This window comes from Grammomys surdaster, unplaced genomic scaffold (assembly GCF_004785775.1).
Source record: "Grammomys surdaster isolate TR1022 unplaced genomic scaffold, NIH_TR_1.0 126059, whole genome shotgun sequence".
Taxonomy (NCBI): domain Eukaryota; kingdom Metazoa; phylum Chordata; class Mammalia; order Rodentia; family Muridae; genus Grammomys; species Grammomys surdaster.
Window position 1 is genome coordinate 4342598 of NW_021620869.1, and position 17967 is coordinate 4360564.

Here is a 17967-nt window from a genome sequence, read left to right on the forward strand (position 1 = left end):
ATAAGGTAGTCTGGGACGCTGTAAGAAACACATGAAATCTCTTTCCAGACAATGCGCTTCCCAGTATGAGATTGCTGGGGGAATTCCCACTTCTTTGGGGTCACTGTTTCAACAGTCTGATAGTCAAACTGAGAGCTACCTGTTACCCTGGTGCTTTGCGGCTTGATCTCTCCTTAGAGTGACCACCGTGCTGTGTTGTCTATCTGTCCATGGGGTTAATAACTCTTTATAAGCCCCTTTGATAACTGTCTTGTCCCCTACAATCCACCTCAGTGTTCCATTGAACTCCAGAGACCTCTGAGTCACTGTATTGTAATGTAACAATACAGTTTCCAGCATAAACAGAAGAGGCCACACCCACGAGGAGGACAGAAGCAGTGCTGGATGCTGCACCTTGGATGCCAATCTAGGCACAGGGAATCAGGGTCCTGTTCAGAGACGGAGTGAGGTTCTTGGTCTTCAAGGCCGTGGGGGCACCCAGACATGTGGGCAGGGTGACAAGAAGAAGGCCAGTGGCCTCTGCAGAGAAACAGTTTCTTCATGGAATATTGGAAAGCCTCTTGGGAATCCAAGACAGCTGCACCCCCATTCATGGTGCTGTGTTCGCCATTGCCCAGTGCTTTGGCAATCCAAGCTAATAATCCAAGTGAGTTCTGAACACAGAGAGAACATGCTGTTTGCGTGGGATTCGTGGCTGGGCACAGTAGAACTGATTTCCATCTTTCTTCAGCCTGGGGTTTCTCCTTCTGGGGATCCCTCAGGCCTACCCAGCCCCAATTACCTGCTCAAGGGCACACCCATCCCAGGCTCTGGCCCCCGGCTCTGCCCACTTGGCATTCCTTCTCAGACTGGAGATGTTTACACAAAGACTTAAGAAGTGGGCTCCTGTAACAGAAGAGCTGTTCTCTAAGTCTGTGACGTTTTCAGGTGTGAGGAGTTGTGACAGGTGAGACCTGGAAAGGGCTGAACTTCTGGGCTGCAGCTCGGAGAGGTGAGTAGAGAACCGGAGTGTGACTTCTAGCATACTCTGACCCAGGTGATCACATGATCATGTGGGGACTTTGCACCGGTGTTTGGTGTTTACAGGAAGAGAAGAGGCCTGCTGTGCAGGCTTGGGCTTTGGCAGGAGCAGAGGGCCTGCCTACTTCCTTTGCTAGGCTGCTGCTGGTCAGTGTGCATGGCTCCTGCCACCCTGCTCCTGGCAGGACCCTGAGGAGTCATCCAGCACCCAAGGGAAGCATAGCCAGGGAAAGAAGGGGGAGCCAGCAGCCCTGTAGGATGATGGTCTGTAGAACTCTTTCAAAGTGAACAGGTGAGTCTTTTTTAAATTGTGCTCTGCTGTGTGTGTGGTGTGCTGTGACTATGTGTGTGTGTGTGTTTTGTGTGCTGTGTCTGCGTGCTGTGAATGTGTATGTATGCTGTAAATGTGTGTGCTGTGAATGTGTGTGTGTGCTGTGTGCTCTGTGTGTGTCCTGTTGAGTATGTGTGCTGTGTGTGTGTGAGCATATGTGTGTGTGTACTGTGTGTGTGTATGTGTGTGTGTATATGTGTGTGTATGTGTGAGTGTATGTGTGTGTGTGCTGTGAGTGTGTGTGTGTGCATGCAGATGTGTGTCCCTGTGTTCTCAGGACCTGAATCAGAGGCTGAACTGAAACATCGGATGCCTTGAGTTTGTTCACCACCTACAGTGTTCTTGTTCGGGTTACAAGTCATATTCTGGGAAGGAAATTCCATTGAGTTTTCCTTGCAGAAAGTTCCAGTTCAGGGTTTTGAACATAAACCGCCAGCGTGAGTGAGGAGGCACCTTCTAAGAAGACCTTCTCAGTCGGCTGCAGAGGCTCCAGCAATAGCGTAGGAGCTTGGCAGAGTTTCTTCCAAAACTCTCTTCTAATCTGCAGTGTGATTTTCCTCTTCTGTCAAATGCCGTGTTGTTCTGAAGTTCTGTGTGAGGAATGAACAGCTTGGAGGATCTGGGTGAGGAGGATGGGGTGCAGCCTCCTGGGGCTCCCTCCTTCCTTGAATATTTTTTCTTAGGTGTAAGAGAGGTGGGCTTGTGACTACTGAAGAAGGACCAAGTCAGGATGAGAAGAGACTCCCAATTGCAACCTGGCAGCCACTGCCTTCAGAAAGATCTAGATTCTAGAGGAGGGGACAGGTACCACATTTCCAACTTTCTCTCTGAATAGAGGGTTCTGCCTGGCTGTTATTGGAAGCTTGCAACAACACATAGTCACTCAAAAAGTAATATGAGGACATCTGCTGTGGTCTTATCGATTACAGAGGAAAATAATACCAGGAAAAAAAATCAGCGATGAGGGAATGAACTGTCAAAGTGACATAATTGTAGAAATCGGACACAGTCATGTGGACACTGCATTTGCTGTTATGACCATTAAGTCAGAGTATGTGATCACATTAAAGATGAGGGATTATTATTATCGTTGCTGTTGTCAACGTTGTTGTTGTTATTGTTGTTACTATTTTGAGGTAGGATCTTACTCTGTAGCCCAGAAAGGTTTGAAACGTGTGTCGATCTCCTACTTAAGCATCTCAAGTGCTGGGATTATAGGCTTACAACTATTGGTGTTGTTTTGGAAGTGCAAAGGCAGAGTTCCCCTGTACCACTCCTGAGGCATATCCTGTCTGTCGTTATCAGCAGCTGGACTGAGCTAGTGCCTCAGGGACCCTACAAGCATAAAAATATCATCACAGTCCAGCCCTCAATTTCGTGTCCTTGCCTTGGAAAGCTGCTGGGCCTTTGGCAGTGATGCCCAGGCCCTTAGATTTCCCACCCAGCTTTGGCAGATATCTGTGTGCAGGAGCAGGTGGGCTCAGAGAACTTCCCCACTCTGTTTTTCTCTGGAGGGCCCTGACAGCTGCACTCTGGACAGCTTCATTTGAACCATGTACAGGTTGGCCCTGGGGTGACCTGTGAAGGTCCTTCAGTGCCTGCCAGCAGCCCTGCCGCCCTTTCTATAAGCACACCAGGCACACTTCCAACAAGCATCAGGGTGTGACTGGCATGGGAGCTCCGGGGCAGAAGGCACATCAATCCAGGTAGAATCTGTGAAGCGACTTCCGGGTTCATTCAGGAGATACTGATCACCTGCTGTTCCCTAGTGACTTCAGAGCCCTCAGTGACTACAGCAAGCTCACTGAAGGTAATCCAGCTTCAGGGTGGTGGTGACAACCCGGTGAAAAAGCTGAGCCACTGATAATACAGGTATACTTATTTACATGCAATCGAAAGCCGAGGTCGGTCGGTCCAATCAAGGGAGACGGAGCAAGGCTCTGTGATGGCAGGGCCTGACTCTATGCTGTTGGTTGTTGGGGTTGGACACATGTGGGAGGGACTAGGGTGGCAGAGGTGGCATCAGGCAGGAGGCTACTGCTGAAGAGAGCTGCACTGACTCTGGGGGTAGGGAGCAGGGCTAGAGCTTTCCTGAGGAAAGCTGTTTGCTGTGGAGTTGATGGATGACCCTTGGCAGTGTCCCTCCTGGTCCCTAGTCAGGATTCTGAACTCTGGCCATGCCCTTAGGCTCAAAGGGTGGAGTTTCTGGGAGGAGTCTGCACACACCATTTCTGGAGGCCAACACACTCTCTCTCTCTCTCTCTTTCTCTCTCTCTCTCTCTCTCTCAATCTCTCTCTCTCTCCTACTATTTCAAAAACACAGGTGCTGGATAAAGTGTTTATCCTGCCCTCCACCCTTCAGTCAATTGATTACTCCATCACCCATCCATCCATCCATCACCCATCCACTCATCCTAGTTATCCACCTATTGATTTACACACTCATCGGTTTTTTGTTTTTTGTTTTTTGTTTTTTGTTTTTTTTTTTTTTTTTTTGGTTTTTTGAGACAGGGTTTCTCTGTGTAGCCCTGGCTGTCCTGGAACTCACTCTGTAGATCAGGCTGGCCTCGAACTCAGAAATCCGCCTGCCTCTGCCTCCCAAGTGCTGGGATTAAAGGCGTGCGCCACCACCGCCCGGCCACTCATCCTTTTTTTAACAAATGTTTTTCTTTCTCTCTTTTTTAAAAAAAATGTATTTATTTTATGCATATGAGTACACCACCATTGTTTTCTTCAGACACACCAGAAGAGGGCACCAGACCCCATTACAGATGGGTGTGAGCCACCATGTGGTTGCTGGGAGTTGAACTCAGGATCTCTGGAAGAGCAGTCGGTGCTCTTAACCACTGAGCCATCTCTCCAGCCCTACACACTCATCCACTCACCTGCTCACTCACCCCCATCTCTGCACCTATGTGTTCATCCATTGAGTTTCTGCACATCACCCGTCTACCCACCCACAGATCCACCCATGCATCCACCCACAGATCCACGCATCCACCCACAGATCCACGCATCCACTCACTGCTTAGGTGTGTGCTAAGCAGCTCCTATGTGCTAGGCATTGTTGCCAGCCCTGAAGAAACACAGGTAACATAGTAGTGGCTTTGGTCATCTGTGTTTTAATTTATAGCCAATTAATTTTGTGATGTTGGGTGAACAGAGTTTTAAAAAGCTTGAAACAGACAACTTAGGTGTGTGTGTTTGTGTGTGTGTGTGTGTGTGTGTGTGTGATCTTGCTCTGTGATCAATGCATGAGAGAAACTCTAGAGGTCCCTCTGGGATGGACCATGCTGTACTAGTGGTCACTGTTGTGCTGCTGGCCGGAGGAGCTCTGGAGCCTTCTTACTTCTCTCTAGAATGGCGCCTTGGAATTAGCCCTCCGTGTGAGACCTGCTGTCTATGCTATATTCTTATCTTCTGTCACTATAGTCTCAAGTGGTCTGTGTTACGGTTCCTGTCCATCTTCCCTTTGCCCCGCCTCTGTTCTCACTCAGGCTTTGCCTGCTGTGGAGGTGGTAGGGAAAGGCTCTATTTGAGAGTCTAGCCGCCCGTAATGGGTGTAGACATTAATAAGGGGACATTCTTTTCCTAGAAGTGGTCCAGATAATAGACACCAGGGATAACACCCCAGTCTCACCATTTCTCATTCCTTTCATGATACAACAGACCCAGGGGCTCCGATGACTGTGAACATAAAAAAAGAGACAAGCAGATACTTTCTTACTTCAGTGGGATGTGCATACCACACTCAAAAAAATAAATAAATAAATTCCTGACCCATACGGTCTATATGAGATCAGATCTCTGTCCTGAACCACAACCCCATACAGAGCTCACAGGGATGCAGTCAAGTCAGCACATGGACATCAACAGCAGGCTGGGGCACATGTAACCTGATGTCTTCACACATGGCTTATAAAGGGGGAGAGCACATGGACCTCTCTGGGTTTCCTGCAGGAGCCTGGGAGTTCCTGTGAGAGTGAGCACTGGGCACACAGCCCCAGCTGGTGTGATGTGTACCTGGAAGCTGCTGTCACTGACATGATGCAGGGTGTCCATGTTGTCACTATAGAGCTGGGCTCTGACGTATTAGAGACAACAGAAAGTACTGAGGTGTGTGAGGCCCTGGAGACACAGATACCTCTCCCTTCCTTTTCTCCCTCCCTCCCTCCTCCCCTTCCTCCCTCTTCTCTTCCCTCCCTCCTCCCCTTCCTCCCTCCTCTCTTCCTTCCCTCTTCCCTTCTGTCTCTCCTCCATTCCCTCCTCTTCTCCCTCCCTCTTCCTTCTCTTCCTTTCCTCTCTCCCTCCTTTCATTTTTTTCTTCCTTATTGTTTGATGGAGTCTTACTGTGTAGACTCAATTTTGATATCCTCCTGCCTCAGCCTCTCGCATGCTGGGATTGTAGGTGTGCCCCACACTCCTGGCCATAGGATGATTACCCACCTCCCAGAGCAGAGCAAAGTTTTAATTTGAAAAGAGGGTTTGAGGAAAAGGGAACCTACTGAGTCTTGAGAAGCATTGGCTGATGCTGACGGGAAGAGACATCTCCCTGGGTACTGGGTGGTCTGGGCTGTTGGTAATGAGTGTGGCTTTTGTTTTTAAAAATCCCTTTCTCATGAGTTGAGGAAATTTTTCTTGGGAACAATTTGGAAACACCAAGTTTAATCCAGGAACAACTGAGAGGTGCCCTGGTGCTTTTGACCTCTATCGTGTGCTTGGAACAAATAGGAAGTTTGTAAGAGTGGGAAACAGAGCAGTGAATTAGGACAAACAGTTCATGTGAGCTGCTGGAGCTCACTGTAGAGAGGGTTCAGAGCCCCGTGTCACCCATTAGACAGTTTCTTCTGTTTGTTCCAGTTTACAGATGAGGAGCTGGGGCTGGGCTACAGAGTGGAGCAGGCGTTGGGCAGGACCTCTGATCAACAGGTCTGCATTCTACGGAAGCAGCCTGTGTGTGTGTGTGTGTGTGTGTGTGTGTGTGTGTGTGTGTGTGTGTGGTGTATGCACATGTGTGTATGTATGTAGTGTTTGTGTGTATGTGTGGTGTATGTGTGTATGTGTGGTGTGTGTATATGTGTGGTGTGTTTGTGTATGTCTTAGACTCACTGAGGTGGTTTGACCACAGGTTTTCCATCTACTTCTGTCTTCTGTGGTTGTTTGCAGGCCATGGCACAGGCAGGCGGGCTGCCACAGGCCAGCACTACTTCTGGCCAGCCCCACGTGAGCAAGCTGGTTCTGCTTGGAAGCAGTTCTGTGGGCAAGACCAGCTTGGCCCTCCGGTACATGAAGCAGGACTTCAGCAATGTCTTGCCAACTGTGGGGTGTAAGTGAGGAGAGCCCGGGTAGGGGGAGATGGGAGTGTGGTCCGCCTCAGGATGGCCCCTGCCCTGCAACCCAAGGCTGGATATGCCCGATTACAGGGAGGGGCTAGATGTCTATCAAGGGCAGGCGGGCACACTGTTCTGGAAATGAACAGAAACAACCTTCGCTAGGGGTCAGGGGTCAGGCTAGGGGTCAGGGATCAGGTTAGGGGTCAGGTTTCAGCCCAGCTGACATTTGTGAGTGTGTAGACCCAGGGATAGGGTCTCTGTTCCTAGAAGGCTTCAGTATGGGGGATGGGCAGTGAGGTCAGGGTATGCTATAAGGGAAGAGAGAGAAAACAACTGCCTGTGTGCTTGCTTACATATGAATGTATATATATGTATATGTATGTGTATGTGTATGTGTATGTGTATGTGTATGTGTATGTGTATATGTATATGTATATGTATATGTATATGTATATGTATATGTATATGTATATATCTTTGTGTGTATGTATGCATTTGAGACAAGGGCTCACTGTGTAGCTCAGGCTGGCCTGGACCCTCCATCCTCATGTCTCTGTCTCCTCTGTGCTGTGATGATGAGTATGGGCTATCTCACATGGCATGTTGTAGTTTGGAGCAAGGAGAGATTAGAGAGCAACCCCTATCCCATGCCCATCATTTTTGTCATACCTGTTAGAGTTTTCTCCCTAAATGGATGTTCTTCCTGCTTCCAGACATCTCTCCCTGATTTTTTTTTCCAATCTCAGAAGTGACAGGAAGCTTTGTCCTCAGTGGACTTGAGACTTGGGTTTCTCCTTTCCTGCTCCATCTTATTATGTGGCCGTCCACTTCCCCCCAGAACACACTGCCTCAGGGATTACCAGTCTGTGCAGACCGGTCTGGTGAGGTAATAGCTCCCTTCTCTCTAGGAAGGCTCAGCTCTGTGTTGTATAAACATCTCAGCCCTGGCTAATGGGTCATTGCCTGTGTGTGCCCTGCCCTTGTACCTCTGTGGGATTTTGAGAACTCTCAGCTATCACGTTTAAACTGGAAAAGAAAAATGAGGAAGAGCAAGATTGTATATGGAGAAAGCAGATGAGGTTCACCCCTCCCCACCCTCCCTCCCTCTCAGTTCTCTCCCTCTCTGTATGCACTTAGGATGTGGGCACATATGTGTGTGGTTGCATGCCCACATAGAGGGCACAGGAGGGTGTCTGGTGTCCTGCTCTATCCCTCTCTACCATATCCTCTTGAGGAAGGGTCTCTCTCACTGAACCTAGAGCGAGGCCAGCAGTATGTGATCCTTCTATTCCCCCACCCCCACCCCCAGCCCATACCTTCTTCACAAAGGTGGTGGACTTGGGGTCCTCATCTCTGAAGCTTGAGATCTGGGAATCAAACTCTGGTCCTCTGGAGGGGCAGTCAGTATTATTAAGCACTTAGCCATCTCTCCACCCCCTCCACTTGCTTTTGCAGACAGCCCAGACCTGCTTGCCTAGGGGTAGTGGTCTCACAGCGGCTGGTTCTTCTATGTCAATCATTAATCAAGACAGTCCCTTACAGATATGACCACAGGGCAATCTGATCTGAACAGCCCCTCAGCTGAGACTTTTTAAAATAACTCTAGGCTGTGTCAAGTTGACAGTTGAGGCTAATCAGGACATCAGTTAAGGCCAGAGCCCGGTTTGAGGTGGTAAGCTCGTAGCCAAGGAACACCAAAAGTGACTAGAGAGATTCCCTGGAAGTTGGAGAGAGATGGGGGTGGGTTCTCTCTCAGATCCCTGAGAAGGAACTGGCCTTGCCCACAGCTTGACCTGGGGCTTTTGGTTTCTATAACTGAAAGAATGGATTTCCTTTTTTTAAGGCACTCAGTGGTCACTTGTTATACCAGCCCTGGGCTACTTATGCAGTGTCCTTTAGCTGGAAGTTTCATTTTATGCATGGGGGTCTGTTTGCCAGAATCTCCCCTAACTGGTTCCAAATCTACCCTGGGTCTGTGCAGGGAAGTGGCTCTGAGCGAAGCCCTCAGTCTATGCTGACCCTTCATGTCCCAGGCTCCCGACTCTCCTTGGCTTCTAGTGCCTTTCTAGCTCACACACTTGAAATATTGTTGGCACCATAAAATAACTATTTTAAAATCACATCATGGCAGAGAGATGAATCATCAGTTAAGAACACATACCACTCTTCCAGAAGACTGGAGTTCTGTTCCCAGCACCCACAGTAGACAGTTCATAGCCATCTGTAACTCCAGTTCCAGAGGAGTCAGTGTTCTCTTCTTGTCTCCATAGGCGCTGAACAAATGTGCCCAAACCCACCCTACACCTTCACACATACACATAATTAAAAACGAAAACTCAGTATGGGAAGCAAAGTTCAAGGGGAAGTATCTTCAGAGTACAGGTGGATTGCATGTTACAGGAGGGCGTGGAGATAGTTCCTGTGATTTGGTTAAGGTGCTGCCTGAAGGAGAAAGGGAACCCCTGGTGGCTGCGCAGAATGTTCAGGGGAAGGTGCGAGCACTGGAAGGTGGGAGCGCTGGAAAGTGGGAGGACTGGAAAGTGGGAGCACCGCAAGGTGGGAGCACTGCAGTTGCTCTTGCAGCTGACAGATGCAGAATTAAGTAACTCACGAGAGATTTCTAGGTGCTGAAGGGAGGAGAACATCAGAGGAGTGAGCAGGGGAAGGAGTTGAGGAGGGTGGCTTCAGGGTGGGACAGGTGGCTGAGTGGTCAGTGCACCAGAGAGACTGAGGCACAAGAATTCTCTGAGTTTAATGGCATTCGTGGACACTGTAGTGACACGACAGATTATTCATTTCTGGAGGGCCATCCCATGTCGTTCTTAACTCAGGGTCTTTACTTCTTCCCAAGACGTTAGCATCACCCCAAGGAGAAACCTCTAAGGGACACAAAGCAGCTTGCTAGCTGCACTTTGCTGTGTAGAGAGGCTTCAGCTTCTGGAACAGGCATTTACAGCTTGTCAGCATGGGCTTAGCTGCCTCTCCGCGAGCTGCTGAGCATAGATCAGGATGACACACCAGGAGCCACAGATGACCACCTTACCCCGAGCAAACACTCCCTTGGTCTCCTTATTGCAGGTGCCTTCTTCACCAAGGTGGTGGATTTGGGCTCCTCATCTCTGAAGCTTGAGATCTGGGACACAGCCGGCCAGGAGAAGTACCACAGTGTCTGCCACCTCTATTTCAGGGGTGCCAATGCTGCGCTCCTGGTTTATGACATCACCCGGAAGGTAGGGTCACTTCCCACCTCCTTCACTAGGCAACTGTATGTTTACTGCCTTCTATAGGGGTCATTGGCAAGGACACAGGGCTGGAGCCATGGGTTATAGTAACTACTACATCAACCAAAGGGCCCAGCGAGCCTGTGCTGCTCCCCTCCTTCAGAGGGTCCTCTCAGCAACCCCTCACACCCAAAGCTGGGCTCTGTTTCTCTGTAATCTCCTGGTACACTCCTTACCCCCACAGCACCATGGTCAATGGTCCTAGTGTGCTGCTGAGCTGGCACGGGGCTGTTTCAGAGCTAGCCCCCCTCCATAGGCCATCCAGTCAGTGTGTGTCACCAGGGGTTGCAGAACACAGAGCATTCGTGGAATTGATATGGAAGGACTTGGACTCGCATGCCTGAGTGTGTCCAACCTGGCCTAGGACAGGGTGAGCTTGCTGCCCCAGGACCTCTCACAGGAGGTAGGGAAGTGTGGACTAGTTATATTGGGTAGAAGGTATAGAAGGTACCAGAGACCTGGGGGAGGGTTACAGATAAAAGATTGCAGTAGATCCAAAAAGCACATGTTGGGCACAGGTCCAGGAGCATGGAGACATGGGACTCCATATGATGTCAGAGGTCAGCAAACAGGTGCCAGAGGACACAAGGTCAAGCCTCTTGCCTGGCCTATGAGGAGCTACAGTTAGGATCTGGGTTTGGGGGAGATAACCGTTCCCTTGAACTCTCCTGCACAAAATGGTGTCTCGACTCCAAACTCCTGTGACATCGATGTCCCTGGCTCTCTGGTGTGCTGCCTGGCTGCACAGTCCTCCTTAGCAGGGCCAGCCCATCCCAGATGCCCTCAGGGGACCAGAGTAGCCCCTTGACATTGCATTCTGGAACAAGGTCTCCATGTGGCTTTGTACCCACATGGGAGCTTTGCTCTTCTGGTTCGGCAAGGAGAACTCCAGCCTGGTTTCTGCTCTGTCTCTTTAGGATTCCTTTCACAAGGCCCAGCAGTGGCTGGAGGACCTGGAGAAGGAGTTCCAGCCAGGAGAGGTGGTGGTGATGCTAGTTGGCAACAAAACGGATCTCGGCGAGGAGCGGGAAGTGACCTTCCAGGTGTGGACTTGAGGGCTTTTGAGACTTCAACACACACGCGCGCACACACACACATGCACACGCGCATTCACACACACACACACACACACACACACACACACACACACACACACACACACCATACACCCCTGTGCCTCAGGCACGCACATACCCACCCACATACTTGCACTTGCATGCATATCCACGATCCCTCTGTCTACATATAGACTCACATGTCATAAACACACATGCTCACACATGTACAAAGTCATTCTTCATGAATATATATTCATGAGCACATACATGTGCCTCCAAAGTCACACATGTTAATGTCTCCACACACAAACCCACATGCACATGCACTTGTGTGTATAGAAATGCACAAAGATTCCATCTTAGTTCCTCTTCTGGCTAGAAATTCATGCAGGAGGTGTATGTGCACATATGTACAGAGGGTGTGTGTATATTAGGTGCTCTGTGTGAAGAATACATGCACATACATGTCACCGACCACAACTAGTCTTTTTTCTAGTGTTTTGAGACAGGGTCTTATGTGTCCAAGGCTGGCCTTGAACTCACAATCTTTCCGTCCCAGCTTCCTGAGATTACAGGTGTATTCCTGTTTCTTGTGAGTCAACCACATGTCTTTGGAGGGACTCTCATTAAACACACTGACTTTTTCCTTCAGGAAGGAAAAGAGTTTGCGGAGAGCAAAAGCTTGCTGTTCATGGAAACCTCTGCCAAGCTGAACTACCAGGTGTCTGAGATCTTCAATACTGTTGGTGAGTGACGCCCCTCCACAGGCGTGTGGGAGCTCGCTGATATGCCTCCTCCCTGGGTGTCTTCTGGTGTCCATGGGGCAGGGAGGGGCATGAGGGAGACTAATAGGGAGTGCTTGGGTTAGGGTTCTGGGTGATGCGATTCCTTCTCCAGTAAATTCCCTGTTTTCCACAGCCCAGGAGCTATTGCAGAGAGCAGGAGACAGGGGGAGCAGCAGCCCACAGGAAGGTGAGGCTGTGAGTCTGAACCAGGAACCTCCGGCCAGGCAGCGCCAGTGCTGTGCATGATAGCCACTGCAGGAGAGTGGGTGGAGGACATCTCGGCTGTGCTTTAGAGGGTCCCCAGCCCAAGCTACATCTTCACAACAAATCTGCTGGCTCTTTGTCCATTCATGTTCTCTGTCAGAGATGGCTTATGCTCAAGCCCTGCTGGCTGCCAAAGCTTGGAATTTCCTTTGTAATAACTGCTTGCCAAAGCTGATGGGAACTGTCTCACAGAGGATCCAGGGTCAAATGGCTCCCAGAAGACTGTCAGCCTTACCTTACCAGATACCCAGATACCTGGATGCCCTGAGCCAAGTCTACCTGCTCCACCTGGGCTGGCTCTTTCAGCTTCCTTGAAACCATCGCAGAAGAGTTAAATGAAGCAGAGAATACTCATGAACTGGAAAAATTCTTTGATCCGTGGGATGGGAGGACAGATGCTTCATCCTGGGCAGCTGGCCATAACTGGACCATGTTCGTTCTGAGAACTGTTGGGAGAAGAGAAGGGGCATCGATACAAGGAATAATGCAGAGATGAGCCCAAGATTCTAAGTCCCATTGAGGTGATGCTGGAGAGACAGTCTGGAACAGTGTCTGGGATGGAAGTGTCCCCCTTCCAGCTGTGAGTGGACGGAGCCAGGTTTCTATCTGGTGATCTGAGGACTCTAAAACCCCTGTCCTGAGAGGAACACTGTGCTCTCTCGTGTCCTTTTCTCCAAATATTAAATTAAATGTCTTGACAATCCGACCACTTCGTGAGGTTACACTAGGACCCATGGCCGGACAGGTCACATGTTCAGTCTTTTTTTGTTTTGTTTTTTTGAGACAGGGTTTCTCTGTGTAGCCCTGGCAGTCCTGAACTCACTCTGTAGACCAGGCCAGCCTCAAACTCAGAAGTCTACTTGCCTCTGCCTCCCAAGTGCTGGGATTAAAGGTGTGCACCACCATTGCCCGGCCACACAGTTCAGTCTTCCTGCACACATTAAAGATGGGTTTGTGGGTGTTAAACATGGTGAAGGTTCATGGGTAGAGTGTAACAAGGGTGGGCACCGGCATTTGTCTGTGTGGACTGTCTCTTCTGATGGTGATTGTGTGAGTTCTTATCTTTGTAGAGAAACCCAGGTCCTGGTACAGGGAGGAAAACCCCAGAGGACATCCTCTTATTGGTTCTTCTGTCTTGACACTTGCTAGGGCCAGATGTGGCCATTTAGGGAGCAAAGCTGTTTTTTTTGTTTTTGTTTTTTTAAATTCTTGCTTCTGAGAGTGTGGTAAACTCCAGAGTCTGAATAATGAGATGTTGTTGTTGGGTGTGGTGATGTAGACTTCAAATCCCAACACATGTGAAGTTGATGCAGGAGATTGGCAGGCTTACTCTGGGCTGCACAGTGGGAAAACAAACAAGCAAACAACAAATAAACAAACAAAAAGACCAAACAAGCATCAAAACTAACAGAATAAAACAAACCTTAAAGAACACCACAGACTGGAACCTTGGTATCTCACAGAGGAAGATGGCTCCACTCTGCCCACTGTAAAGGTCAAATGGACAAACCTGAAATCCCTTTATTCCATCTTCTCATTCAAAGTATACTCAGGGGGGCCAGGAGCTTGTCTGTGCCTGGGGTGTGACTTCTGCTCTCATTGGCTTTGCTTGGACAGGAACACACCAGCTATCTCCCTTCAGGTTTCACGTGGGGCTCAGGCCAGGGATTGGAGGCAACGTTCTGGCTCCGCTGCACTTCTAGAAGGATCCAGTTTCAGTTCTGGGGCCTGGGAACAATTGTGAGTTTCTGGGTACTGATGTAATCCTGACATGACCTGAAGGAAACCCTGTGACCACTGGACAGATGTGAACCACACAGGGAAAGGCTTGTTATCGGGATCAGTGAGGAGATCCACTCGGGAGGTTTTCACTCACCCTTTCCTGGCCCGCTTTCTAGTGAGGTCTGCTGATGATGGGCAACTGCTTTTCTGACAGCTAGGGAAGATAGATAGTGACCACCTGATGACTCACTCACACACGTGAAACAGGGGAAATGAATATTCAGCATCCCAGGCTGTCCTCATCATCCCCAAGGGCTGGGGAGTCATTAGGCAGGTAGGCAAGCCCACTCTAGAGGAGATGAGAGGCCAGGTTATGTATGACCACTAGGTGGCGGTCCAGTATCACTTAAGACAAATCCTTCTGTTGGGTCCTGGGTCCCTAGAGATTCAGGTGCATATCTTAAGGTGAATGTCACTGCTTAGAGGAAGTAGGGAACACCAAGAAGATTTGTAGGTGCCAGTCTGTCTGGTTTCCAGTCTCTCCTGTATCTTGACTGATTAGTATTGCTCCCTTTGACACTCTAGCAGAAAGCCCAAGACTGGATGGATCTGGTACTGAGGTCAGTGATGTCCTGGAATCACACTGGAGAAGGCTCTTATAGCTGAGAGGCAGGGCCCCGAGCTCAAGGTCTAGGTTAACATGTTAAGGTGGGACCCAGGACTCCATTGGAGGAGTCATTTGGACAGCGGAGCACAATATCCTGCTAAGGCCCAGGTCCTTTTCTATGACAGGAAGTGCAGGAGCAGAGCCAGGCACACCACCAGGCGGGATGGTCAGCATGGATCATTTTAAAGAACAGCCCATTGGGTGCTTCAGAAGGTCAATGTTATGATGAAATACAATAAGATCAGGGATAGAGAAAAATACAGAGAGAGAGAGAGAGAGAGAGAGGGAGGGAGGGAGGGAGGGAGGAGGGGAGGGAGGGGAGGAGAGGGGAGGGGAGGGGAGGAGAAAGAGAAGAGAAGAGAAGAGAAGAGAAGAGAAGAGAAGAGAAGAGAAGAGAAGAGAAGAGAAGAGAAGAGAAGAGAATTACTGACTTTTCCAGGCTTACACTTTGTCTTATTCTTGGGAGAAAGGTGCTGAACTCTTTTCGGCAACATCTTGATGTCTGTAGGTTGCCGCCAAGTGTAAGTTGACAAGGACAGAAAGTGGGAAGCTGGCAAACAGGATGGCTGATGAGTTCATGTAGGTTGAGCTAGTCCTTACAATGTCTTGTGAAATTTTCTGTATGTTTTTAAACTGTTCCAAGACTGTGGAAAAGATGAGGACGCCTCCTTTCATCCTTCTGGATGAGGAGATGGTCCGTTTCTGGAGAACGGCTATGGGAGGATGTCCTCGAAGCATGGCAGGCATTACCACTGCTGTAAGAGCAGCTGCTGTTGCCTGCAGGAAACCCTCAACAAGAACCAGCCTGTTGATGTTCCTGCACGGGGGGAGGGATGGGGACGGTCATTAGACCTTCATCTGAGATCCCAGCAGATTCCCTACTTGTGCCCCACACCTCAGCTGCAGGTCATCACCCCAGGTGAAAGTGGCTTTGGAAGGAGCTGGAGCATACAGGGAGTGGGAAGAACTGAAGAGAAGCCATCCTGTGACAACAGTCACGGCAGCCTGAGGGTAGCCTGAGTGGAACAGTGTAGACAGCAGCCAGCTGAGAACCACCTTGATGTGTGGGTAGGATGGTACCTTCTGAGCCGGGAGGAGGTCAGCTCAGGCTCCTGTGCTGGTGGATGAGGGTGCTGGCAGCCACTCCTCTGTGCAGGTGAATCTCAGCTGCCCCAGCTTCCCATGGAGTCTCCCTCAGCTCCTGTCTGACTTTTCCCCCTTTTCTGAGGGCACCAGCTGTGTCATGTTGCCAGCCACCTTACTCTGACTCAGGTACCCACATAGAGTAGGTGTGTGCCCCGACTCCAAAGCAGGTTAGCATTTGACGAAGGGCATAGAGACACCCCAGGTGACTTTAAAGGGAACCTATAGGATCAAAAAGATTGGGCTCAGGTCTCTCTGGGATTCTCCTCTGAGCAGGAAGGTTAACCTGACCGTGTGTGTCTGTGGCTGCCAGGATTCTGCAAGGGACATGGAATGGGGTGTGTTCAGGGTGGTGAGGGACACCACATCGTCACTGAGCTGGTGGAGCTAAGTAATGCATTTGCCCAAACAGCAGACACAGTACCAGACATGAACCTAGTGGACACCACAGGTCCTGGGTGCTGGGAACAGAGCCCTGGGGGCACAGCTCCGAGGACCATCTCAATAGCATCTAATTTTTACAGCAAATCCCCAGACAGCTCTAAAAGTTAGTCTTAAAAGTGCCAAGAGAAGGAAGTGGGCTGTGTGAAGGGCATTGTGCAGCCTTTCTCTGGGACCAAGTATCTTACATAGTGTAGGGTGTGGTCACCCTGGCTTTATGCAGTATGCAAGCTGAGTATGTTTTCAGAGAACCTTGGGTAGGTAGGAACTCATGGGAGCAAGTATCAAGGAAAGGGCACCCCCTTTCTGGGCAGTAGTGTGACTTTGGAGAACAGGAATTTACAGGAACACTGAATCAACATTCCCTTCCCCTCGTGCAGGATCTTAAGGGACCAGCACAACCCCTGCAGGGCCTGGTAATGAGTGGTCTTAGATGTTCTACTGGGGGGCAGGTGGGACCCTCCTCTTTGCAAAGAGGCTACTGGGTTCTGAGCTTCTCTCATGGTTAACCTCCCCAGAGAGAAAGCACCTTCCAGCTCATTACCACACAGTTACAGTGTACAGTAAACAAAGCCAGCACTTTTATTAGATCAGAGGGAAAACAGAGGAGAGGGAGGGTGGAGGAGGCTCTACAGGGGACAGGGAGTGTGTGGCTTGGGCTCAGCAGCCTGAGCTGGGCTGTTAGCCATGCTGGGAGAACTTGGCACTTCCATCCAGTGGGAGGCAGCTTAGCCGGCACCGCAGGCCAGGTCTGGTGACATCCCTCAGGGCTGCCCTCCTCCTGCCGAAGCGGCCCACAGGCCTGATCCCACGGCCCGTGTACCAGGCAGGATTGATGTCAGGGGCTGGAAATGAAAGAGTCAGAGCATCATATGGGACGTCTGGCATGTAGGTGCAGTGTTCCCCACACAGAGTCCCTAAGCAGGTGGAAACCTGGGCACTAGGCCATGTTGGCACCCACCCTGATGAGGCTGGCCAGGCCAGGTCTGGGCAGTGGTGTAGCTTTAAGAACTGAATTTAGATGTATACCAGGACCAACATTCTCTTCCTGTCTGACCTTCACCCCCCCAAATTCTTAAGGGGCCCCACCCAGATGGGCAGGGGAATGGCGAGGACAGGGAACAGAACCATTCTGGGGAGAGGCCCATTTAACAGGATCAACCTCCTTGACTGCATAGCAAGGTAGCTTTTGCTTAGGTCCCAGCGGTTCTCAACCTGTGGGTTGTGACCCTTTTGATATCAGACATCCTGCATTTCAGATATTAACATCATAACAGTAGCAATATTACAGCTATGAAAATAGCAACACGATAATTTTATGGCTGGGGGGGGGGTCACCACAACATGAGGATCTGTATTAAAAGGTTGCAGCATTAGGAAGGTTGGGAACCACTGGCTTAGGGGATGGCCAAGCCCCGTTCAGGTGCTGGGTATCCAAGGCGTCTGGGGAGTGTATGGATGGGACGATGACAGAAGCTGTCTTCCATAAGCTGGACACTCACTGCGGGTCTCCATGGAGTGCTGGTGGGCTCGGTTGGAAGCTCCTGAGAGGACTAAGCCTAGCAGTAGCAAACACAAAAGCCAGGTCCTCAGTGCCATGCTTCTGGCTTCCTGGACAACGCCCTGGAGATCCGATCCCACAGGGGATGGTGTAGCCTGCAGGTAGAGGTTCAGGGTAAGTTGCATGCGTAAAACCGGGAGGGATCCCAGGTTGTTTGTGCAGATGTACATGTGTGCATAGATTGTGTTCGTGCCTAGGAGGTGTGAAAATGCATATGTTTAGTGCACATAGCTACACGTATCAGGGGAGATGTGTGAGCTGTGCACAGGTAGCTGTCTTGGGACATCCTTGGGCCTGTCTGTCCATCTGTGTCAGGACCTGGGAGGTAGACACCCAGGCCTTAGTGGGAAGCAGATTTATG

The 17967-nt window shown here is 50.1% G+C and overlaps 2 protein-coding genes across 2 annotated transcripts; one reads left to right on the forward strand and one right to left on the reverse strand.

The window, feature by feature from the left end:
* The first annotated feature begins 1132 nt into the window (after positions 1-1132).
* Positions 1133-12778, forward strand: Rab17 (RAB17, member RAS oncogene family). The gene is made up of 6 exons (XM_028755369.1): positions 1133-1312; positions 6518-6677; positions 9763-9914; positions 10883-11008; positions 11676-11769; positions 11942-12778. The coding sequence occupies exons 2-6, from the start codon at positions 6521-6523 to the stop codon at positions 12052-12054; spliced, it is 642 nt and encodes a 213-aa protein (XP_028611202.1). The 5' UTR covers positions 1133-1312; positions 6518-6520; the 3' UTR covers positions 12055-12778.
* Positions 12779-16726: 3948 nt separating this feature from the next.
* Prlh (prolactin releasing hormone) lies at positions 16727-17644 on the reverse strand. The gene is made up of 2 exons (XM_028755314.1): positions 17548-17644; positions 16727-16890 (listed from the first exon to the last, which is right to left on the reverse strand). Exons 1-2 carry the CDS (start codon positions 17642-17644, stop codon positions 16727-16729), a joined length of 261 nt encoding a protein of 86 aa, XP_028611147.1.
* Between the last annotated feature and the right edge of the window lie 323 nt (positions 17645-17967).